This window comes from Phodopus roborovskii, unplaced genomic scaffold (genome assembly GCF_943737965.1).
Source record: "Phodopus roborovskii unplaced genomic scaffold, PHOROB, whole genome shotgun sequence".
In the NCBI taxonomy this organism is placed as follows: Eukaryota; Metazoa; Chordata; class Mammalia; order Rodentia; family Cricetidae; genus Phodopus; species Phodopus roborovskii.
In genome coordinates, this window is record NW_026126407.1 from 47,440,988 (window position 1) to 47,464,142 (window position 23,155).

At 51.3% G+C, this 23,155-nt stretch overlaps 2 protein-coding genes across 2 annotated transcripts; one reads left to right on the forward strand and one right to left on the reverse strand.

Annotated features, from left to right (window-relative positions):
* The first annotated feature begins 5,729 nt into the window (after positions 1–5,729).
* Snrnp25 (small nuclear ribonucleoprotein U11/U12 subunit 25) lies at positions 5,730–8,675 on the forward strand. Its single transcript, XM_051181028.1, has 5 exons — positions 5,730–5,911; positions 6,760–6,850; positions 7,436–7,541; positions 8,078–8,152; positions 8,456–8,675. Exons 1-5 carry the CDS (start codon positions 5,870–5,872, stop codon positions 8,511–8,513), a joined length of 372 nt encoding a protein of 123 aa, XP_051036985.1. The 5' UTR covers positions 5,730–5,869; the 3' UTR covers positions 8,514–8,675.
* An 818-nt stretch (positions 8,676–9,493) lies between these two features.
* Positions 9,494–22,008, reverse strand: Rhbdf1 (rhomboid 5 homolog 1). The gene is made up of 19 exons (XM_051181016.1): positions 21,867–22,008; positions 17,855–17,959; positions 15,735–15,878; positions 15,531–15,661; positions 14,523–14,736; positions 14,008–14,217; positions 13,801–13,923; positions 13,571–13,728; positions 12,883–13,140; positions 12,693–12,804; positions 12,499–12,573; positions 12,260–12,421; positions 11,635–11,735; positions 11,443–11,506; positions 11,000–11,094; positions 10,737–10,812; positions 10,568–10,668; positions 10,308–10,461; positions 9,494–10,127 (listed from the first exon to the last, which is right to left on the reverse strand). The coding sequence occupies exons 3-19, from the start codon at positions 15,852–15,854 to the stop codon at positions 9,708–9,710; spliced, it is 2,574 nt and encodes an 857-aa protein (XP_051036973.1). The 5' UTR covers positions 15,855–15,878; positions 17,855–17,959; positions 21,867–22,008; the 3' UTR covers positions 9,494–9,707.
* Positions 22,009–23,155: the final 1,147 nt, after the last annotated feature.

Genomic DNA, 23,155 nt, shown 5'->3' on the forward strand with positions numbered 1-23,155 from the left:
ATGGATGTTTGCCTGCATATATGTCTGCACCACATGTATGCCTGGTGTCCTTGGAGGTCAATCAAAAGAAGTTGGATCCCTGGTTGTGAGCCACTATGTGGGTGCTGGAAATCAAACCAGAATCCTCTGGAAGAGCAGTCAGGGCTCTTAACCGCTGAGCCATCTCTCCAGTCCCCGAGCACGGTTGTTTTTGTTTTTTAAGCTCACGCAAGATTATTAGATATAAAAAAAAAAGAGAGAGCTAGAAAAGCCACCCTGAAAGCCACACCGAAGATAGTGAGCTGGGCATGATGACTCATGCCTGTAACCCCAGAACTTAGGAGTTAGCTAGTCAGGATGCTCTACAGAGTGAGTTCTAGATCTTTGGGCTACATGAGACCCTGTCCCAAAAAAGAGAAGGGAGGGAGAGGTTGGGGGAAAGGAAATAAATCATATTACATGAACCACTAACTAAAATAGATCTTCTGGAGTTCTGCTATAAGCCCTCTGTGAGTACCACATTTGTTACTATTTGTATGAATTAGTGTTATTGGTTTGGTCCTCCCTGAAGCCTCACTACTTAGAAGAATGAGCAGTCATTTGGGCTCTCAGCTGGCTGACCAGATGGATCAGTATCATCTCTGCATTACCTTTATTTCCTTTTCTGCTGTTCACTGTCTAATACATAATGGAATTTTTATGTAAAAAGTGGTACATTCATTCATCTGTATCAGCCAGGAGCTCTATAGGAACAGACCCAGTAGGACTAATACATATTAAAGGAGTTGTATTAGATTGGTTTACCTCACACAGTCTGGGTATCCAACAACAGCTGCCTGCACACTGGAGAGGCTCAGTCCTCAAGGCTGGCTGAATGCCTCCACAGTTCTACTCTGGCCCTGGAGAGCAAGAGACTTCTTGGAGAAACATTTGTCTCCAATCAACGTTGGAAGCTGAAAAGGCTGAGTTCCAGTGTCACTGGAGGACAATGGGAACAATGACAGCGACAGAATAGATAACTCAAAAGTGAGCAGGCAAAAAGCAAAATCTTTTCCCTCAGACCACTTCATATTAATATCTTAGCTGACACCAGGTGTGGCTCACATTCCGGGTAAGTCTTGGCATTTCAATTAATGTAACCAAGAAAATTCCAGATATCAGAATGGCCAAGTAGTTAAGGTATCAGATTTAAGAAAATCCACCACAGGCATGCCCAAAGGGTGATCTGACCTAAATAATACCTCACAGATAAACCAGAGACTTGTGTCACAGGTGATTCTCTGCCCTGTTAAGCTGACCACCAATACTAATCATTACAAGTCCACCTCTTGTCAGCTTGACACCCAAGCATATCCTTACATCATGCTTAATTTCCAAGTGAAGACAATTCTGCATGATGTAACTATCCCCGCACACTCACAAACACACTATCCCTCAAAGTAGGTCAGAGTCCCTTTAACACTTGTCTTTTAGACAAATATAGTATAATTTAGACAAATATAATAATAAATATTTGCAATGCTTTGACTTCCAAATTTAAGTCTAAGGACAGGTTACTGGGGAAAAGAATTTCTACTTTTGTTTCCACAGATAATAAAAAGCTGTAGATTCCTTCCATATTAACATGGTTTGATCAAGCAAGACCCCCTAAAACAGTGTTCCAGGTGATCCAACATTCAAAACAGCTGGGACAAGGCAGCCTTAAAGACCACTACAGCCAGGATTTCTGTGTCTTTTTAGGATTCCCAAAGACAGCGTCCCCTACCGAAGGAAACAGTTTAGAAAGAACGACGCCCAAATTCCCAAATATTGTTTATGTTTGTTTTCATTTAAATGGGGTTGGTTATAAATGGTTAATGATCACAACCAAACTCTTTTTAAAGGCAAAAAAGGGGATTAGGGTATAGAAATGAATACTTTGTTTTGGAATGGATTTTCATTTATTGATACAATTTAAGGTCAATTTTGTGATATTTCTCCTCTTGTTTAGGTATTGTGTTTATATAGCTCATTTAAAAATGTAATGTGTAATTTAAATATAGATAGTTACCTATAATTGTCAAAACTTATAGCTATGTTAGTTAGGGTTTCTAGATATACAGAGATATATTTGAGATAAATAAATATTCTTCAAATCTTTCAAAGACCTACATAATATGACATTTAAAATGGTTTAGGGTTTTTCTTGACAGTGAGGCACAACTGCTCCTAGCAACACCACCTGCATCAGAAAGGGAGATGGACATCGAAGAAACTCTTTATGGAGTTTGCTTTCAATATGGCAAGACTAGCCATTTGGGCAATACTGCTCTTGTCTGGACTGTCTGACTTTATGCTATATAAACTGGACATGCAGGACCCACAGAAAAGTAGGACAGCAGGACCTGCTGAAACAAGATGGGCATTGTTGTAGGGTCCTGCTTCATGGAAGAGTCTGCCAGACATTCTGCAGGACACAGAGAAAAGTGACTGACAAGCTACCAATACAGGTGGACAGTTTAAAGTTTCCTGCTTTGCTGAGGAGTCTGCCAGACACACTATGGCCTATAGGCTAAAAATAAAACATTACAAAAAAAACTTCAGATGACTAATCAGGTAACAAGATGTCTCTGTCATTTCTAGAGTTTATATATTATCCTTCTGTGGTCTTTGAAGAAGTTGAAGACAGATAATTATGGTTATAGTTTTCCTTAGTTAGGATTAAAGATAAATTACATATAGGACTTTAGACTCACAAAGATAGGATAGATGATGAAATATTTTCTTTAAATCTTGCTAAATGTTAATGGACTAAATATTGTTAACTATGGTTCTTATTTGATAACTGTTTTGTTATATATTTTGCTATGTTAAGGCTAAAACCCTTCCTTTTATTTTAGACAGAAAAGAGGCGATGGTGGGAGATGCCATTCTGTAAATGTTTCTCTTATTGATTAATGAATAAAGCACTGTTGGCAAATAGGAAGGCAAGATAGGTGGGACTAGGAGACAAGGAGGATTCTGGGAGAGGTAGTGAGAGAGTCAAAATGTAGGACCAAGAGAGCAGAGGTCCAGACCCTCTCTCCAGTAAGATAAGACCACGTAGAAACACTTAGATTGATAGAAATGGGTTAATGTTTAAGACAAAGCTAGCCAATAAGAATTACTAGTAACAGGTCAATAGCTTTATATCTAATACAGCGTCTCTGTGTGTTATTTGGAGCTGATGCGGCTGTGGAACCAGGCTGGTGGGAAAACTGCTCGTAACAGACTCTGCTTCACAAATGTATATGGTGGACATATGGAGAATCAGGTAAAGATATGAGGCAGAATAGGACATGAAAATTATGATGGCACAGAAAGGAAAACATAGGAAAGAAGAGAGACCATTCATCTCAAAATCTAGATGAAAATGTCATAGACAAGAAAGAACTTGTGTTTCCTTTTTTTTTTTTTTTTTTTTTTTTTTCTTGAGACAAGGTTTCTCTTAGGCTTTTGAGGCTGTCCTGGAACTGCTCTTGTAGACCAGGCTGGTCTAGAACTCACAGGGATCCACCTGCCTCTGCCTCTCGAGTGCTGTGATTAAAGGCATGTGCCACCACCGCCCAGCCGAACTTGTGCATCTTTAGGGCCAAGTTAATCTATACTATAGAGGGATTTTGTTTACTTGATTGGTTGGTTGGTTTGGTTTCTTCATCTCTGCTTTGCAACCCTGAATGGCTTTGAACACATCCCCCATCCCCTTGCTGGTATTAGAGGGTACAATAGGCTTGGTACAAGGGCTGGGGTTTCTGCTTTGTTTTTGAAGACAGATTTTCTCTGCATAGCCCTGGCTATCCTGGAACTTGCTCTATAGAGTGGGCTAGCCTCAAACTCAGAGATCCTCCTGCCTCTGCCTCCTGAGTACTGGGGTTAAAGGTGTGTCCAGCAAGAACTGAAGTTTTAAATACAGTAACCATCGTTTTTTTTAAAAAAAAAAAAAAAAAAGGCACAAAGCAAGGCATTGGTGGCTATCTCACTACATCTGACACCCTCCTCTGACATCTGTGGGCATTGCACACACATAGTGCTTAGAAGAAATAAATGCAGACAAAGCACCATACACACATGATACAAAACAAAACAAAAAAACTGGGTGCTACAATTATTACAGAGACTGGTGTAAAAAGGCAATAGAAAGAACACGAAGACTGAGACCAGAGACGGTGCTGAGCAGATGGGAGCTCTGCCACCCTACAGGCACGAAGTACCACTGGTCCTGCCTGGATTTTTTGGTTTGTTTTGCTTTTCAGAGACAGAGTTTACTTACCTGTTGCAGCGTGGCTGTCCTAGAACTAGCTCTGTAAACCAGACTGGCCTAGAACTCAGAGATGCGTTCTGCCTGTCTCTGCCTCCCAACCAATTGGACTAATGGTGTGTACTACTATGCCCGGCTCAATCTCACTAGGTTTTAAGTGAACCTTTCTGGCCACTTTTTGGAATGGTGCGTGAGGCGGAATCCCTGAGTAACTGAGACCTGGCAGGGGGCAAGGACACAGGGGGTAGCTGTAGGCATTTTGAGGTTCGGATGGGATGGACAGGGACTCTGGCACTCGGGAGCCAGAATCCTGAGTGCTACAGCTGGGATGGAAAGGTATTCTGGCACTGGGGAGCCAAGGAATATCACAGGTCAGAGTAAGCACAGCAGCTTACAGCCCTGCTTCAGGGAAAGGCTTCTCCCGTGTGTCAGCTCTGCTCCGGCAGAAGAGGGTTTCCCAAGCGAAGTTGTTACAGTTTGGTTCCAGTCTCCGGGAGAGTGGAGTGTAATAACTTCACTCTGCCCGCTCCACTCAGGGTCGTCGCTTCCTCTCTGTGCTGGCAAAAGCAGCAAAAGAAGATCTCACCTAAACCTCATTCAAGGGATTTATTGGGAGGAAAGAATCCAGGAGAGTGGCTGCCTCTGCCAGGGTGACAGAGGACAGCCCAGGAGGCCACACAGACAAAGGCTGTACAGACACAGAGTTTGTATAGGGATTCTTAGGGGGCAGAGTTTTCCTAGGGAGATTTCCAGGGTGAGGATTGGTCAGATTTCAATCCTTGAGCTCAGACTGGCTAGATCTCATGCTTAGGGATTGGTTGGTTTTCTGCACAGGTTTAGGGTCAGATTTGGCTGATTTCGGGGCCAAAGTGTGTTTCTTTCACTGGTCCTTTTTATTTAGCCTTTTGGCTCTAATTTTAGGATCAGGGTGTATTTCTTTCACTGGCTCTGATTCCAGCAACAAAATGTGTTTCTTTGGCACTGGTTTCAGGGTCAGGGAGCATTTCTTTGGTTCTGTTGCAGGGCCAAATTGTGTTTGGCTCTGCTCAGGGTGTTTCTTTGATTGGGCAGGAGGCACCCACTTCCTAGCGTCACAAAGTGACGCTGTGCTGGGGTGAGGGTGGGAGGGAAACAGGTTTCTTGGGCGAAGCGATGGCAATACTGACCCTCCGACCCTCCCTGACAACCAGCCCAGGTAGAAGACCAGTCTGACCACACTGGACCGGACTGAGTTCTACAGCCAAAGACACGACGGACTACATGTAACTCCCGGGCTGCCTGCACTAGGCACGTGACCCGCCCTACCCGGCCAATAGCCCGTTTTCTGCATGCTCCCAGCCTAATCAGCGGTCTCGCACGCCTCATTGGTCACTGAAGCCACGCAGTGCACCAATGACCGAACTGCCTCGCCAGGGGCGTGGCGCAGTCACTGCGCACGCGCCGGAAGTCAGGGCCGCCTGGAGGAGCGACGGAAAACCAAGACTCTACTGGTAGTTGGCAACCCTGGAAGACCCGGAGCCTGCGGATCGGCCGGAAGTGCCTGAGGACGATGAGGATGATGAGGAAGCATTGCCACATTCCGAGGCCGTGGACGTGTTCCAAGAAGGTCTCGCCATGGTCGTACAAGACCCTCTGCTTTGCGACCTTCCGATCCAGGTGCGCGACAGGGTGGTCCCACGAGCAAAAGACGATTCTGTGCATAAGCGCCAAGTTTGGGGATGAGAGGACCCCAAAACACTCGCTCGCAAGTGTGAAAAGTTAGGAGTAAACAAAAACTAAGATTTTAATTCAGGAGCAGTGTGCCTGGACTTTTCCATTTGCCTCAAGCATCAATATGCGTGGGCATAATGATTCTTTCATTTTTTTTACCTTGTCCATCAAGGGTGTTTTAATTTAACATCTGTGTTCGCACAGAACTGGGTGGTCAAACTTGGAGCCTTTCGAATGCTAAACAAGTGCTCTACCACGGAGTTACACCACTTTCTCAACTTGTACTTCCCTCGGTGTTTTATTAAAACATCTCTTGCCACCAGGCTATGGTGGCACACACCTTTAATCCCTGCACTTGGGGGAGGGGGTTGGAGACAGGCGGATCTCTGTGACTTCAAAGTCAGACTGACCCACTTAGAGCTCCAGACCCACCAGGGTAACATAGTGAATTCCTGCCTGAAAACAAAAACTATTTTGTCATCACTGGTTTTTGGTAGCTGGTAAATTTTGTACCCCTGCCCTGCCTCAACCAGTCATATGACACTGCTTGATGTAGGAGTCTCAGAATTGTCAGGCCCAGTGCTCTTCCCTTGTGCAGCTCTCTTCCCATGCCTGTTCCTTTGCTCCCTTGGGAGACTTTTTAAATAGAAAATCCTAACCATAGCAGGCAAGAACCCCATATCTATGCTCTTCATAATACAGAACACAACTTTGGGGCACTGTCAGCTTGGTTTCCATTGTTATTGTTGAGGTGTTAAGGATCAGCATTTCCACCTCCATTTGGTCTTTCCTAGGTCACTTTAGAAGAGGTCAATTCTCAGATTGCACTGGAATATGGCCAAGCAATGACAGTCCGAGTGTGCAAGATGGATGGAGAGGTAATGCGTAAGTACCACAGTCTTAGTTACTTTTCTCTTGCTATAAAGAGACATTGCAATCAAGGCAGCTTCTAAAAGAAAATGTTTGTGGGGCTTACAATTCTAGAGGGTTCATGACCATTATGGCAGGGAGCATGGTGGCAACAGGCAGGCAGACATGGTCCTGGAGCAGTAGCTGAGAACTTACATTCTGGTCCACTGCCGTGAGACAGAGCTAACTGCAATGGTGTGGGCTATTGAAACATCAAAGCTCACCACTAATGACACACCTCTAAAGAGCTCGAACCTCCTAGTCCTTCCCAGACAGCTTCACTCAGGATCAAACATTCAAATACAGGAGCCTATGGGGGCATTCTCGTTCAAGCCACAACCATCCTTCTCTCTTTAAGCCTGAGCTCTCATAGCAGCAAGGTAATAGCAGAGCTAGTCTGTGAGAAACTCAGACCATGCCTGGGTGTGTTGGGACAGCCACACAGCCATCCTGCCCAACAGAGCAGAGCCCTGGGTTTCTCCCATTGCCTGGGGCTCTGTGTGTGGATTCTCCTATGGATCTTCTCCCATATCTCTTTCCCATATGTGTCCATGGCTCCAGCTGTGGTGGTCGTACAGAATGCCACAGTCCTGGACCTGAAGAAGGCTATCCAGAGATACATGCAGCTCAAGCAGGAGCGGGAAGGAGGCATTCAGCACATCAGCTGGTGAGTAGGCAACAGTGCCTTCTCTGTGTCAATCTTGGGGTTGTGTGGGGTACTACAAGGAGGCGACTTTCAGTTCCTCTCTTGAATACCACCAATGCCCCTCTACCAAGTAGAGATGTTGCCATGATCCCATGTCATGAGAGTTTCCAGGTTGGGTAATTCTGTGCCTGAGGGTCCTACCCTAGTTGCCCTTTCTAAAACACCCTTTTACTGATGTCACCCTATCCACACTGCAGGAAGTGTTCACTTGGAAACACCTGACACCTTAATGTATCCCTAGTTATAGATGGTGTACCTGTCAGTGGCCCCCTTCCCTCAAATATCCTGTTACCTGACTCTTAGTATTGTCACCTATTTCCTTAGCAAGATGTGTTTGGTACCCCCTACAACTGCCTTGGGCCTACCGTATATATCACATAGGGAAATGTCCAGACAAGGAACCTATCTGCCCTGGTGCTGCAAGCCTCTATCATCCCAGCTGCTCAGTTCACCCTCCTGGGGGTAGTATGTGCATCACTTAAGTCCCTTCTTTGCAGGTCGTATGTGTGGCGGACGTACCATCTGACCTCAGCTGGGGAGAAGCTCACAGAGGACAAGAAGAAGCTCAGAGAGTAAGTCTAGGCAACATCCTGAGCTGTAGGTCTGTGGTCCATCGGTGCCTTGCTCCACCAAAGGGATGTGATAAGAAGGTCCCTGGCTGGACTGACTGTCTTGTGTGCATTTCCTTGGGGCTCCCACTTAATGCAGGGCAGGGAAACAACCCTGCTGTTCTCACAGCAGCCTGGAGCTTCATGAAAGAAACCAGGTGTGGAGGGGGAGGAAGGCTATAGCCATCCTCACCTGATTGTTCCTGATCCTGTGTAAGCCTGGGTGATCCTTCTGTGGGTCAGACACTGTACCTTTCTCGTTTTCAGTTATGGCATCCGGAATCGAGATGAGGTTTCCTTCATCAAGAAGCTTAGACAGAAGTAAACCCCAGACAGATTGATCCAACCTTTCCCAGCAAGATGGCACCCTTCCCTTGCCCTCACAGGAAAGGGTGTTGGGCTAGCTGCATCTCTGTATTGCCTGGGTGGAGTTGTCAGCCGGAGCCCTGGAACCCTCTAACATGCAAAGTTCCTCTGTCCCTCGCTTTCCTATGAACTCTGCCTGAAGATCCTATGTGGTTGTGTGCCTGGCCTACAAAATAAACCTGTTTGCAGTGTAACTGGACAAATCAGAAAGCCACTCTGGATGGGCTAGATCTGTCCCATACTGGAGGGAGATGAGGGCAGACACTGGTATTGCGAAGTGCCAGAGTCTCAGAGGGCACACCTAAGCTCTGGAACCACACTGCTCACCTTTCTTCCCATGGCCTCATAGCATGGAGTGGTACAATCTGAGTAGCTAGATTTGTTTCTGCTGTGAGGAAACAGGAGCCTGCATCCCAGGGCTTGTGATAGGAGCTAGTAGGTGACAGGGTGGAAGCTAAAGCCTCAGACCTCCATCTAACAGGTTCCCTGTAGCTTCTGCTGGGCTCAGTGAGAAGAATGAGGCATGAGTTACAAGGTGTGCAAGATGCTCCCCACTGTGGAGATATGCCTGTACTCCCCTAGCTCCCTGTACCAACAATGTCTACTAGCCCCACTACGAGACTTAACAGAGGTGACAGCCAGTTATGTCTCTGACATAGGGCAGTGGTTCTCAACCTTCCTAGTGCTACGACCCTTTAATACAGTTCCTCAAGCTGTGGTGACCCCCAACCATACAATTATTTCATTGCTAATTCAAAACTGTAACTTTGCTACTGTTACATATGAATCATAATACAGATATTTTTGGAGATAGAGGTTTGGCAAAGGGGTCTCAACCCACGAGTTGAGAACCACTGATGTCAGGAATCATATGTCGAAAGTCTTTGTGGCCTCTACCACATTCCCAACCAGAAATCAGGAAAAGAAACAGCACTGGTAAATTTAATGGCAGCTAAAACGCTCCCAGTCCATTTATTGGCCACATGAAGTGGTCGTCGGGGGACTAGTTAGAAGGTTATCATGGGAACTCATGTAATAAGTGTCCAGCAGTAGAGGGGCTCAACAGGAGCGAGCAAGGCACGGAAGTCAGGCTTCTGGCAGCACCATCTCTTCAGCCTGGGAGGCTGGGTGTCCTGGGGTGCCCACAGCTGCTTCAGTGGAGCTGAGCATCCAGCTCATACTTCTCACAGAACTTGTCGGTAAAAGGGATGCAGGTGAGAGACTCACACCACTCACAGCGGACTGGGTAGAAGTAGAAGAGTACCACCAGGCCAGCCAGCAGGCCCAGGAAGACAGCCTGGAAGATGATGATCTGGCAACGCTTGCGGTACAGGTCAAACTTGCCAAAGCTGATGTAAGGCAAGAAGGCAAAGGAAAGGAAGAGGCCACTGATGAAGCCTGAGATGTGGGCGAAGTTGTCGATCCAAGGCAGCAGGCCAAAGGCAAAGAGGAAAAGCACCACGGCCAAGAGCTTGAAGAAGGCACGCCAGGGTCGAGCCAGGATCTGCCAGCTCTGGAACAGCTCCACAAAGAGGCAGGCCAAGATACCAAACTGCGAGCCGGCTGGACCTACCTGAAGTTGGGGGTCAGAGGCAGTGAGCTAGCGGGGCTGCAGCGTCTCCCCACCCCCACCCCAGAATCTGGGGCCATCATCTTGCCATCACACCTCAGAGCACAATTGATCTCAACACAGATGGAGTCACACCAGCCACAGGCACACACAGAGGGTCCCTACCCTGGGAAGCCACCTTACCTCTGCCCGGTATGGCAGGAAAATGGCACTGGCTAGGTTGCCTGTGACACCACTCAGCAGGTAAATGATGGCTATGCGGTGCCAGCCTGCCAGCTTCTCCAGGTCCCTCAGGACTGTCATCTGGAAGCAGACGGATACCAAACAATGCAGGATCCTGTAGGCAGTGAGGGGCACTCAGCAGGAAGGTGGCTTCTCTTTCACCCCTCAGCCCACCACTCCTGGGGAATGAGGCCACCCACCCAGCCCCCAGTCCCACTTGCCCAGCGTGCAGGAAGAGGGACAGCCACAGGCGGTAGAACTGGTCAGGCACCTCAGGATTGAGGAAAGGCAGGAGGCCACAGACATCGTCCATGCAGTGCACCTGTGCAAAGTGGCCAGTCAGCCTCCACAGCGGCCAGGAGCAAAGAGGGGCATGCCCTCAAGGCCTACCTGAGAGCAGAGTGTGGCCTCCTCATGGAAGTAGCCCCTCATGAAGTCACAGTACTCCCGGGAAGTGATCTCACACCTAAAGGGTCATGCCAGGGTTTGGAGGGTGCCCAGCCTTGTAGATGGAGGCTACTGAGGTCTACAGGCACCTTCAGCCCCACCCACCTCCACTGGCCTGGTCTTACTCCCTATGCTGGAACAGGTTACTGCAGGCTTCGGTGAGGGAGAAAAGTGCTTCCCCCAGCCAGCTGCTCATGCACACTCACCTGCCTTTGGTGCCGATGCAGCAGGGCCGGCCTGTGATGACACAGTCCATATGAGGGTGGTTAGTGTGGTTCCCAGCACTGTTTTTGGTGCAGATCTAGGTAAAAAAGAAAAACAAGTGAGTAGAGGTCATTATCACACACACCGAGCTCTTGGCCTAATACCCTTATTGGAGACTGAGATGAAGACAAGACTCAGATAGAAGCCAGGCCTTCCTTGATTCAAGCAGATAACACCCAAAGCCTGAGCTGAGCCACCTGCTAACTAGAATCTAGAATAATATTTGGTTTCTCAAGTCTTCCCCCAGTTCTCTTGCTCACAGAGGCAAGCCTTGTTGGGCAGGCTGGGCAAAGGCTAGGGTAGTGAGAAGATGAGAGTCTGTAGCACCATTAATGGTAGGGTGTGGCCTCCTCCCCCATTTGACAAGTATGAGACCCCAGCTCACCGGCCACTTGGTGATATCTTCTGGCCACTCATGAGGGTCCTCTGAGGAAGGCTCATCACATACCCTGCATGAGCCCACATGGTTAGAGCCTTTGTCCCATAGTAATGTCACCCTCCTGCCCAAACCAAGGAATCCTCCACACCCCTCAGACATAGCCAAGGGTATCTGAAGAAGGTAATCAATGGTGCTCACCTGGGGTCCTGGTGGCAGACTGAACCAAACTGCCTCTTGTTGCCTGCAAGGTCTGGGGCACTGGGATGAATGGGCCACTTCACCCATACTGCCAGCGTAGACTGTGGGGACACAGGGTCAGTCAGGGATCAAAGGCAAGGCCCTGTGAGTGCCTCTGCCTTCACACAACTGTTAGGTTAAAACCCCAGAAACCCACAGGGGGGAAAAACCACAGAAACCCAGTGGCATAGAGACAGCCTCTGCCCTGAAGTAGGGATACAGCTTCAGCTATGTACAGTGTCAGAGTTTGGGTGACTCTTGCATTTTGTTTTGTTTTCTTTTGAGTCCATAGAGTACTGTCTAGGCTGGCCTGGAACTTAACCACCCTCCTACTTCAGCATCTGAACTAATGCACTTGCAGGCATGCACCATCAAATAAGGCAATATCCACTTAAGATGTAATGCAGACAGGTGCTGAAAGAGCAGCCCACTGAGACCAAATTAAAGTCATATGGGCATCTTCCACAGGAACTGAATGAAGGTGAGAATGAGAGGGACCGAGTTAGGTTCCACACACTGCCAAAAGCAGAGCAAACGCTGTGGGGCCTGAATCTGGAATTAAGAGTGGACAGCGTAGGACACCCACCGAGCACTCCTCCTTCGAAGTCTGCACACAGCCAGACCGGTCATTGCGTACACAGCAAGCAGAGTGCTTTTCACGATCCCGGGCAGCAAGGATGAAGCTGTGCACCTGTGGGTCCTGGCGCATGCAGGGTGAAAACTTGGCACCCAGGTGAATGAGGGCTTCCTGTGAAGAGGGAGACAGCAGCTGTGGCCTCAGGCCTAGGACTCAACTCCAAGCTCCACCTCCAGCCCTGTCCTCACCGAGCTGGGGCCAATCCAGAAGTTCTCCTGCTGTACATATTTGACATTCTCATAGACACCACGCTTCCGAAGTACCTGGAAGGTAGGAACTGAGATCAGATCAAGTGTGGAGGGCTCCATCCTCCCAGAGCCAGTCTCTGGGTCTAGAGTCGGGACTCCAGGTATGTGGGTGCAAGAAGGCTGGCTGAGCTCACCGAGTCCACTGTCTCATGCTGCGAGAAGCCCACAGGCGCAATACCATAGATGCACACAGCCAGAATGGTGACCAGTGAGTGCACGAAGGTGAGCCAGTAAGTGAAGAAGGGCCTGTGAGACAGAGGTATGAGGAGCATCCCTGACTTGGATTCCTAACACCAGCCCAGCCTCCACCCCAACACAACCTACCTGTGGTCATCCATGTCCTCGATCTGCCGCTTGACATAGCTGTCAATACGTTTCCGGTAGGTGCGGTTGGTGAGCCTTCCCACCATTCCCAAACCATATGGCCGCTTTTCCCGGGCGAAGAGCTTGCGTACTGGCACAGCAATGCGCTGACCCCTCCTGGGTCCAGCCGCACTGACCACCTCCTGGCGAAGCCGCACCTTGGGCTGCGGGGCTACCGTGCTGCCCTCCTTCTGCTTCCGCCAGCCTCGCTCCAGGGGACTGGAAGGGACCAGCATGTTCACTTCCTGCCTAGAACCTACAACAGTCTTCCTTCTTGGGCAGAATCAGAACACTGCTCTGTGTCTCTGCTGCCCTTCCAGGGATGGAGACACCCAAGCCATCCCTCTTCCTCCTTCTTACAGCAAGCCCCTGGCAGCTTGGCCAGGAGAGAATGGGGAGCCAAGACTAAGGCTCTACATCTCAACAAGATTTACTAGGCCATGCTCTTCCTCTAGACTCTAGCCCCTGGGCTCTGGAATTTATGTAGCTGGGCATCAAAGTCTAGGGTTGTGCCTACCCCTGGGTCAGGCTATGTTCCCAGTTCCCTAGTCAGTCCAACTGTGACTGCTACAGCATTGCACCCAAGGGCCCAGCTGCTCCCAATGACGGACTCTCCCCCTTGCACCCCTCCCCCACTACCTGTACTCACAGCATCAAGTGGCTTCGCTCAAGCTCCCTGCGGTCCAGGGCACCACCTGTGAGGTCGGCCTGCTCTGGGGCTTTCTCCCAGTCCTTGAGTGCTGCCTCTGATGGGGACTCAAACACCTCATCTGGGTACGTGGACAGCTCCTCATGGAGGACACCTTCCTGAGCAAATATGTGAGGTCAGGGTGGATCCAGAGACAGAGGGGATGGGGTGACACCCCAGGCTCTTCTTACCCGGGTGAAGAAAGACGTATCCAACTCATCAGGGAAGTCCACCATGTCTTCCTCCAGGAAGCTGGCAGGAGTAAAGCTTCGACGTTGTCCCCTTCGTAGAGTGCCATCCCTGATAGACCGACCCTGAGGACACGAAGGTGACCTTAGGACCTGGAAGTGGAAGCGGGCTCAGCGGCCACACCTCCAGCTTTGGCCCTCTACACTTGCCTTCACCAGTGCTGCAGCGGCCCGGAAGCTCATCTTGGCCACTGATTCACGTTTGCGCCGCCGAGGGAGCCGATTGAAACCTGAGCGGGAGCTGGAGAAGGAGCAGAGGGAGGCAGCACCTGGTGTGACAGGAGTGTGGGGAGCACTCAGGCCATCAGCAGTGTCATCGGCCATGCGGAAGGCGCGGCCACGGGCCAGAGGGTCTATGATCTGGGGGAGTCAAAGATACTAGATCAGTAATCAGACCCAGGCAAGCCTTCCATGAAAAGCATAAATGCTCCTTACCCACTAAGCCTCACGCTCATCTAAGACACCTAGAGAGTCACTCTCCCTCTTGACATCTGCTATCCAGAACCTGAACTGGTACAACCTGATGACTCTTCCTCCTCCCGGGAGTGTCGCAGGGGCCTTTCTAGGACTGTGGCTGCTATCCCAACTACAGGCTCAGAAGAATACTCTCCCTCCCAACTCTTCCCCAGGGGCTAGAGGAGCAGAATGAAGAGGCAGCAGTGCACCTTCTGCATGCCCAGCTGGCATGGCCCCACATAGAGCGGAGGCGGCGTCTCAGTGCTGGTCAGTGACACGTTGTCCTGGCTGGGCAGGTCCAGCTCCCGAATGACCTGAGGCTTTAGTTTCCCATACCGCTGGCTGCAGTGACGGATGCTTTTGCGCTGCCACTTCTGGGTGCTGTCACTGTCCTTGCTCACTCCAAACCAGTCTGCTGTCCCCCTGGCATGGGAAAGATTCAGCAAGGGGAAGCCATATCTCCTGTCCCCCTACCCCAGTCAGGGAGCCTCAAAGGCTAACCCCCTGGGTAGATCTCCAGTCATTCCAAGAACTGGGTCTAGTTGGCAACATCTAATAATAAGGACAAGAGTGCTCCCACCCTGGTCACCCCAATTCCCACTCTAGCTTTCTACATGCCTGTCAGCAGAAGGTTCCCTGAGTCCAGAGAGACACCTTGGCCTCAAGCAGCCACCACCACCCCAGGCACTACAGAACTCAGCAGCAGGAGCTGTAGGATGGCCATGGTCTTTGGACATGCAAATAAAAAACACAGCCAGCCCTTGTCATGAACAGTCAGGGAATGTCAAGTCAAGCACTCCAACAGCTCCAAGAGGCTGCATAACATGCACGTGCCAGAAATCACCAACACACTCAAGACCTGCATGAGGTACCTGAGCAAGGACCAAGAGAGAGACTGGCGCTGTGGAAGGACCTTGCAAGAAGCCCGGGGCCCCAGGAGAGGCAGAGTGTGGACACGCCCGAAGCGTACCTGTCGGCTGTGAGGGGCCAGGCTATTAGGGTGTGCAGAAAGAGAGAGTGCATACCCGGGGAACAGAGAGGCAGATAGAGTGCCAGCCATAGGTCCCCAGAACAGGTGGATGATGAAAGGGTGCTGGGATTAAGATAGAGAAGCTGAGAGAGAAGGGACCTTTGCCCTGTTCCCATCCCTAGTACCTAAAGGGGATTCTGTGTGCCTATCTCTAGGCCCCCACCTTAGCCCCAGGATGGTGTGGTACCTGCGGATGGTCTGTGTGATGGATGTCTGACGCTGCAGCACCAGCCGCCGAGGCTCATGGTGGGGTGATGGGACTCGAGCTGTCTCAGCTGGCATACTCACACTCCGCAAGAAAGCCTGCCGCCGCAGAGGCTAGAAAGAGTCATGGTGAGGAGCCTGGCGAGGGAATTCCCAAAACCCCTACTGGCCACTGGCCAGAACCTACCTGCAGAAAGCTAGGCTCTTCTGCTGCTGCTGAAGGCGCCACAGCTGGGATGTCCAACTTGAGCCACGGGGGCTTCTTGCGTTGCAGGCTGCTAGTACTGTCTCTTCGGGCCTCACTCATGGTTCCAGAGGCAGTGAGACAAGCCTGGGAGCAGGAGATTATGTTGAGTGACAACCCTGACAAATCTCCAAGGACACCATGGACCCAAACCTAGAAGAAGTAATGCAAGCCCAACAGAGGTGCACGCAGCTCCTGGCATGCTCTGTGCCTGATCTCACCACAGACAGGTTCCCCAGTAATAGAAATCCATGGGACAACACTGCATATACCTACTATGAGCAAGACCAGATGCTTGACACACACCGGTAGAGGGCTCCCACCCTCTTGAACTTAAAGCCTGGGTAACAATAGCCTTATAAATGCTTGGTGTGCTGGGCAAAAAAACAAATTACAGGTGCTTGGCAGGGGGTAGTGAGGATTCCGGCTGGAGTGGGTGGAAACAGCGCAGACAGCATGTGGAGCTGTGCAGCACAGCAAAGTCTGAGCACAGGGCACTAGCCCATCCGTCCCAGGCCATCTTAACCACATGACTTCCACGTCCCACACACAGAAGACTCCCCACACTTAGAGAAAGAGGTGACTTCCTGGAACTTCAGAGCAACAGCTAGGGCACCACGCTCCTGTGTGCAAATGACTTTACAAAGAGAAGTCCCTTGGTGCTGGGTAATCTCAGTACTAAAGAGACAGCAGATCTCTGTGAGTTTGAGGCCAGCCAGGGCTACAGAGTGAGGCTGTGTCTAAAAACAAAACAAAAATCCCTTGGAGCAGAAACCATGGATGAATGACCACCAGGTGGCACCAATTACCAAAATAGGCCATGAAGTTACTAGGCAGGGACAGGTTGGGGAAAGCTCCTTGAGTACCTAAGACCCTAAGAACCTATCACACAAGCAGGCCCTCCAAATAGCTCAGGTAAAAGTTCTTGGTATGCAAGTCTGAATTCAATCCCAGACACCACAAAAAGTGGGGGGGGGGGTGGAACTAATCCACAAAAAAAGTTGTCCTCCAGCCTCTGAATATATATGAGCATGGTGGCAGATGCCTTTAATATCAGCCCTTGGGAGGCAGAGGCAGGCCTCTGTAAGTTCAAGGACAGCCTCGTCTACACAATGAGTTCCAGAACAGCCCAAGTTACACAGTGAGACCCTGTCTTGAAATTGTGTGTGTGTGTGTGTGTGTGTGTGTATTTGAGCCAGGCACACTATTGCACACCCCTAATCTTAGCACTCAGGAGGCAGAAGCAGACATATACAGATATCTATGCATTTGAGGCTAGCCAAGTTCTTGTCTAGGCAGAAGGGCTCGCTTAAGATTGTCAGGTAAATCTTGGTCTCTGTGGGACTCTTCTTCCCTCTTTACAAGGACAGTCATAGCAGATAAACACCTGACCCTGTTCCAAGTGAAGGGCCTCATGTGTCTGGAAAGTGAAGATGAAAGCAGGCTGAGGATTCAGGCAAGGGCTCCCTGACTAGGATATAGCAGGCTGAAGATGTGATGCAAGCAGGGGTTCCCTGACTAGAACTCAGAGGGCAGAAGACACAAAATCTTAGACTTTCTAATCTGCAGACCTGAACAGGATGTGTAACCCACCTGCTGATGCTTAATTTAGGACTCTCCTCCATGCCTGGAAGAGATAGAAGCTCCACTCTCACAGGAGGCCTGGAAGGCAGGGAATCTCCAAGGCTGGACTGGGCCCTGTGAGGCCCACTGGGTAAGGGGCAGGTACCAGACAAGATGGAGGATGCCTTAAGTGTCCTGCCTCTGGTCCATCCTGAGCTGCCACTCAGGAGCCCCAGAAAGAACATGGTCAAGAGAGGTCCCAGGACCACAGAGAATGCTAAGTGCTGGGGACTGGCCTTTCCAACAAACTGGGTACCTGTGCCCAGCACTTCTAGGTGGTCTTTCTCAGGAATACCAGCTGCCATTTCTAACAGCTACTAATAAGCATGGCTCCACTAACCCGACCAAAGTCTGTCTTTGGCCTCCATTTCTCCTATATCGAAGTCCTGCAACATGCTTTCTGCAGGCTCCCAGGGCTCTGTCCACTGGTGTTGCCTTACCTAAGCACAGAGTGGTGAGTGCCAGTTCTCCTAGGTGCAGATGTGGGAACTCTGGAAGGAGCCGATCCTTCAGCAGGACCTGGAGACAACAGCTGACCAGCTGACCTGGGTGAGTGTGAATGGGAAAAGCACAAGCTAAGAGGGCAGTGTGCAAAGCACTTGGAGCCTGACCCTACAACCAGCTTCTGCCCCAACACCTGGGTCTCCCAGGGTCCCCCTTCTACAAACCTCCCATGCTATAGTGAAGGAAAACACAAGAGAACCCACATACACACAACTCTAGGCCTGCAGTTTGGGGAAAGGATATCCACCCTACCCTAGTGCTATGTTCCCAACTTGCCCCGCCCTATGCTGTTACTAAGAAGGCCTGAAGCTAGTGGGATTCACAAGGCCTGGGGGAGGGGCATACCAGACCAGACAAAGAGTCTAGGCCAAGGAGCAATACACTGATGGCCCACAGTGGCTCAGTGTCTAGATCTCCTCCAGGCACACAGTGGGCTCTTGTTCCCTGACAGCCCTTTCTCTCTCCTCTGCTGGCCCCAGTGTAGTGGGAAACCATGGCCCACGGAGAGGCTGACTGCCTGGGGTCACACACCATGAGTCACCCCAGAAGCATAAGGAGCCGCCCAAAGGGGAACTAGAGTTAGTGGGAAGTGTTGGAAAGCAAGCACTCAGTGGTTGGAGGTGGGATGGAGTTAGGTTGGGCAGCAGAGCCTTGTCAGGGCTCCAAGCAGCTTAAGCAAGATTCCAATTGAGGGTGAGGGACAGGGTGGACCAGAGAGCTATGGCACATGTCAGAAGGCACTCTGATTGCCTGTGGATACAGTGTGATGAGTGGGAAAGAGGTTGTGGAGGAGACAAGGGTCTATCTTGCTGTGGGACAACTGGCTACCCCCATTCATCAGTACAGTTAGAGCCAGGAAGTCAGAAGGCAGGTAGAGCAACATGAGCCAAAATCTATACCCACACCACTGTCCCAAGGCATGAGCATGCATGAACTTTTCCCTTCTTGGTTTTCGAGACAGGGTCTCATGTAGCCCATGCTGGCCTCACATTCACTATGTAATCAGAGGAATGCCTTGAACTGATTCTCCTGCCTCCATCCACTAAGTTCTGAGATTACAGATGTGCGCCACACCTGGCAAGCCTCCATTTTCTCAATTAAAAAGGCGTGAGGCAAGTGCCTGACACACAGTAGGTACTCAGCTGAGTCAACAGAAGGAAGGGGTGATGGCCTGAGTGGGAAGAAGGCAACCAAAACTGAGGTGCAGCCAGGTATGGCGTTATACACCTGTAATCCCAGCACCTAGCTCAGGAAGGAAGACTCCGAGTTTGAAGCCAGGCCAGGCTACATCATGAAACCCTGCCTCAAACAAAAAACCAAGATAGCAAAGCTGTAGGTGGGAGCTACAGGAGTGAGAGGGACCTGAGGATGCATACTGCAAAGGAGGAGTATAGGACGGTGTACCCACAAAGCACACTCAAGACACAGTGACATAGGATGCTGGTGTGAAACTGCATCCTCAGTGTGGGCTACAACCGCCTCACACTCCAGCATCACACTTGAAACCTGTCTCCTCTCTAATCTATTAACCAACCTCAAACTGCCCCTGGGGGAGGGACTCACAGCTTTCTACAGCCTCTGTGCACCATCATGACACACTACTGTGACTCCCCGGTCTCTCTGTACCTCATCTGCAAATGGCATCACATTGAGTGTTTGCTGGGTCCTCTGGATTTTCCATTTTTAGCATGGGGCAGGGTAGGCCTTTGCAATGAACCCCTCCCCATTTCCAGGACACACTAAATTTTGCCCCCTTCCCATCACCTGCCATCATCTCAGGGAAGCTTACAGAGAGGGCAGCAGAACAAGGGATTCTCTGCAGCAGTCTGTGGGTGCAGGAAGCTCTGGGACTCGAGGCACCAAAGGATGGTGGAGCACAAGAGGAAAGGGGCCATCCCTGGGGAGAGGCACCAGCCATGGCTCAAAAGCAGCCATAGCCCAGGGGCCTCTGACAGCCAGCCAAAATCCTTGATCCAGTTGGGGAGAAGAGCAGAAAGGAGACCCGTCCCAGCCAGCCAGTCATAAAGGGGCTTGGAGTAAGAACTGAGCTGTAAATTAGTCTCTGGATTAGTGCCCACTAAAATGGACACTTCTGGTCCCAATCTGCAGTCCAGCTGAGTGTCCGAATGGAGGGAGAAGGCACAGAGTTCCCCAGAATTGCTCTGACTCCTGACATCCTACTATGCAGAAACCCCTCCCAGGAACCACAGGAAGCAGGGGTTAAACTGAGTCAGCAAAAAAAAACCGGCTCCGGTCATCTAAAGCTTAGGACACCTGCCGCAGACCAGATCCTCCTAACTAATCCTGTTTACAGTATAATCCGTGGCGGGAAGGAATCACTTATGTCCATTTTACAGATAAACTCAAGAGAGGCCTTTCACAGCCTGAGGTCATGGGGCCTCAAGGCAGTTCAGCACCTTGGCCAGGTAACTGGGAGGGAGCCAGCAGCTACAGAGCATCTGGGGCTGAGGGAGACAGCTGTGACTCTCTGGATGACCCCATATCTTCAAGTGAGGTAAAGGGAGTCACCCCTAAACACAACAAACTCAAAAAGTAGTCAGAAGGCAGAGATTCTGATCCTGTGACAGGCGAGAGAGCTCTTCACATTAAGGGGAGGGGTACCTTGAGGACAGACAGAGCGCAGAGGGATGGATGAGTGGGGCTGCGGTAGCGGTAATACGAGGGAAGGGCTCGGCTGGTCCTTTAACTGGAGACCCAAACCAGTGCACTCAGTACAACAGCTCCCCAGGGGAGTTAAGGCTGGCTCACCCAAGTAGACCTCCCAGTAGGGCTCCTGTAGAGGAACTGGCCAGCCATGGAGGCTGCCTGGAGGTCCGTGGAGGGTCCCAGAACCTATACCTTAATCTAGGGCCTACTCGACACACTTGCCCTCTTAGCAGATCTCTAAGTAAAGGACCCAGCTTGCCCAGAGTGACCCTGGTAGCAGAGGACTCTGCTTCTGGAACCTCTTGAGAACCGGCCAGCTGCTGAGTTCCCCAGCATTCTCCAGGCTTAAGGGCGGGGGCAAGGGGCTGAGGCTCAACCCGTGGAGGTGGGGAGCACCTCGCCTGGGACTGCCCCGGCTTCTAGCTGGTCTAAACCTGAAAAGCCAGTTTCATCCTCGAATCTTCTCCTTGCTACAACAGGAAGTGGGGAGGGGGGGCTTTCCCAGGACAGAGCGGGGGTGGGGGCCTCCAGATCCAGACCCCGCCCACGCAGACAGACACACTACTCCAAGAGGCACAAGGAACAGGAACTCTGATCCGGACAAACTGAGCGGAAAGAAAGCCTAGGGGGAGTCCCCTGACCATTAGCTCTACAAGCATTCTCCCAGCAGGACAGACAGGCCCTCTCGCCTATCCCTGTGCACCTAGGGTCCGCGGTCACTCCACCGCGCCCAGGCCTACTTCAAGAATCCGACTGTGGCCTCGGGCTCGCCCTGGGACCACTGAACAGAGTGGGAGCTGTCTTTGGAAGTAGTCCCCGGGTTTGCTGATGCGAACCGGGCTGAAACGGTCCCAACAGGCCCAGCCGAGCTCTTCAGCCCGCAGCAGTTGCTGTTACTCCCGTGAGCGGAGAGGACGTGGACCCGGTGGCCCGAAGTCGCGCGCTCTGCGCAGAGTTTGAGATGCCACCCTTGCGGGGTCAGGGGCAAGGAGGGCATGGGGGAGGGACTGGTGGCCCTCGGAGCGGCTAGGGTCCTTGGACCTCCGGTCCCAAAGACCCGATGGGGCCGGTGCCCGTCTGCCCCGCCCGCCAGGCCGCGCCGATCCGACCACAGGCTATTTCTGTGGGGCGCCGGGCTGGAATCCGGGCCGCGCCGCCTCCGTGGGCGCTCGGGAAACTCCGCGCACCGGTCTGGCAGCGATCGGCGGACACTTGCGCCAGAACGCAAGCCCCACACCCGCCCGCCCTGAGCCCCGCGCCAAGATCCCGGCCGCCACTCACCGCCGCGGGGTCCTCGGAGGGGTCTGCACCGGCTGCCGCCGCAGGCCGGGAGGGCGCCCGCGCCTAGTCCCTGCCTGCGCCGCCCGCGCGCCGGCCCGGCCCGTCCGCCTGGGAATGCCACGGGCCGAGGGGCGTGCGCGCCGGGGGCGGGCCCGGCAGAGGGGCGGCCGCCTGACTCAGGGCTGAGGAATGCGCACCGCCCGCCGCCTGCCCCGGGCGCCTCCTCCGGGAAGACCGCCGGCTGCGCTCTGCCATAGACAGACACCTGTGGCTTGGAGTCGGGTTCGCTGGTGACTGCGATGATCACCGTCGGTCCTTGGCTCTCCTTTCCGTAACTACTAGGTTGTTAGCCTTCTGCTTGTGCTTCCCCTAACTGTGCTTGGGAAGGGAGAGAGGGGAGCTCTAGAGAGCAAGAGTGTGGGGGTGGGAGGCACCTAAAGGCCAGATTGGACGCCCTTTGGAAGGCGCGCACTGGTAAATCACTGAGACTCCGGAAGTTCTCACTTCCCTCATACACACACTTCTCATCCTTCATAGTAAACACTTAAGCGTTCAACCCCTCACACACTTGTTTACACAGACATGTGCGCACACATGCACTCCAAATGCATTTTCTTGGGCTCATACTCTTACCCTACCGCGTTTACACATGTGCACACTAACACTCATACACTGATACAGTGTCACAGGAACCCTAGCTCAGCAATTACCCTTTTCCCTACTTCTTTCCCAGTAGGTACAAGGGCCAGACTGCACCTGCCACCCCTCAAGCTATTGTACAGAGTGACAGCAGCATTTTGCACATCCACCCTTCTCTTCCCTCTGCCTCAGCGTTCAACCATCACCTCTGGTGCAGAAATTTGTTCCTCTGTAAGCTGGACACAAAGTGTCCCTTTACCCTCAGCTGAAGCTGCAGCTGAGGGAGAAGGGGGGGGGGGGCTGTCCTGATGCAGATGTTCTAGGCACCTGTAGCCTATACATGCCAGGCCAGAGACAGGGACAGTCTCCAAACCTAGCATTCTTGACCCCTACTAGGAATAAGCAGGGTCTGGATGCCCAGTCTGGGCTAGCTTGGGTGGTGTCTTATCTGGAAAATAGGGAACCAGTCAGAGCTGGGCATCTGGTGTCTGTAGGTCCCTCCTCCTGCCATGGGTGCTTCAGGGGTCTGCCCAAATCTATGCTGAGACCTAGAATCCTTAAGAAACCCTACAGGAGAGTCACAAGAAAGACACACCCTACTCCAGGCCCAGCCATCTTTTTTACACAAAGAATTAGTCTATATTTATTTA

Coding starts and splice junctions, on each gene's coding strand:
- Snrnp25 (XM_051181028.1), top strand. CDS start 5,870: ATGGTCGTACAAGACCCTCTGCTTTGCGACCTTCCGATCCAG. Junction 5,912..6,759: donor TTTGCGACCTTCCGATCCAG/GTGCGCGACAGG, acceptor GGTCTTTCCTAG/GTCACTTTAGAAGAGGTCAA. Junction 8,153..8,455: donor GACAAGAAGAAGCTCAGAGA/GTAAGTCTAGGC, acceptor TCTCGTTTTCAG/TTATGGCATCCGGAATCGAG.
- Rhbdf1 (XM_051181016.1), bottom strand. CDS start 15,854: ATGAGTGAGGCCCGAAGAGACAGTACTAGCAGCCTGCAACGCAAGAAG. Junction 14,218..14,522: donor GCCAGCTGGGCATGCAGAAG/GTGCACTGCTGC, acceptor TGACTCCCCCAG/ATCATAGACCCTCTGGCCCG. Junction 12,574..12,692: donor AGCATGAGACAGTGGACTCG/GTGAGCTCAGCC, acceptor CCTACCTTCCAG/GTACTTCGGAAGCGTGGTGT.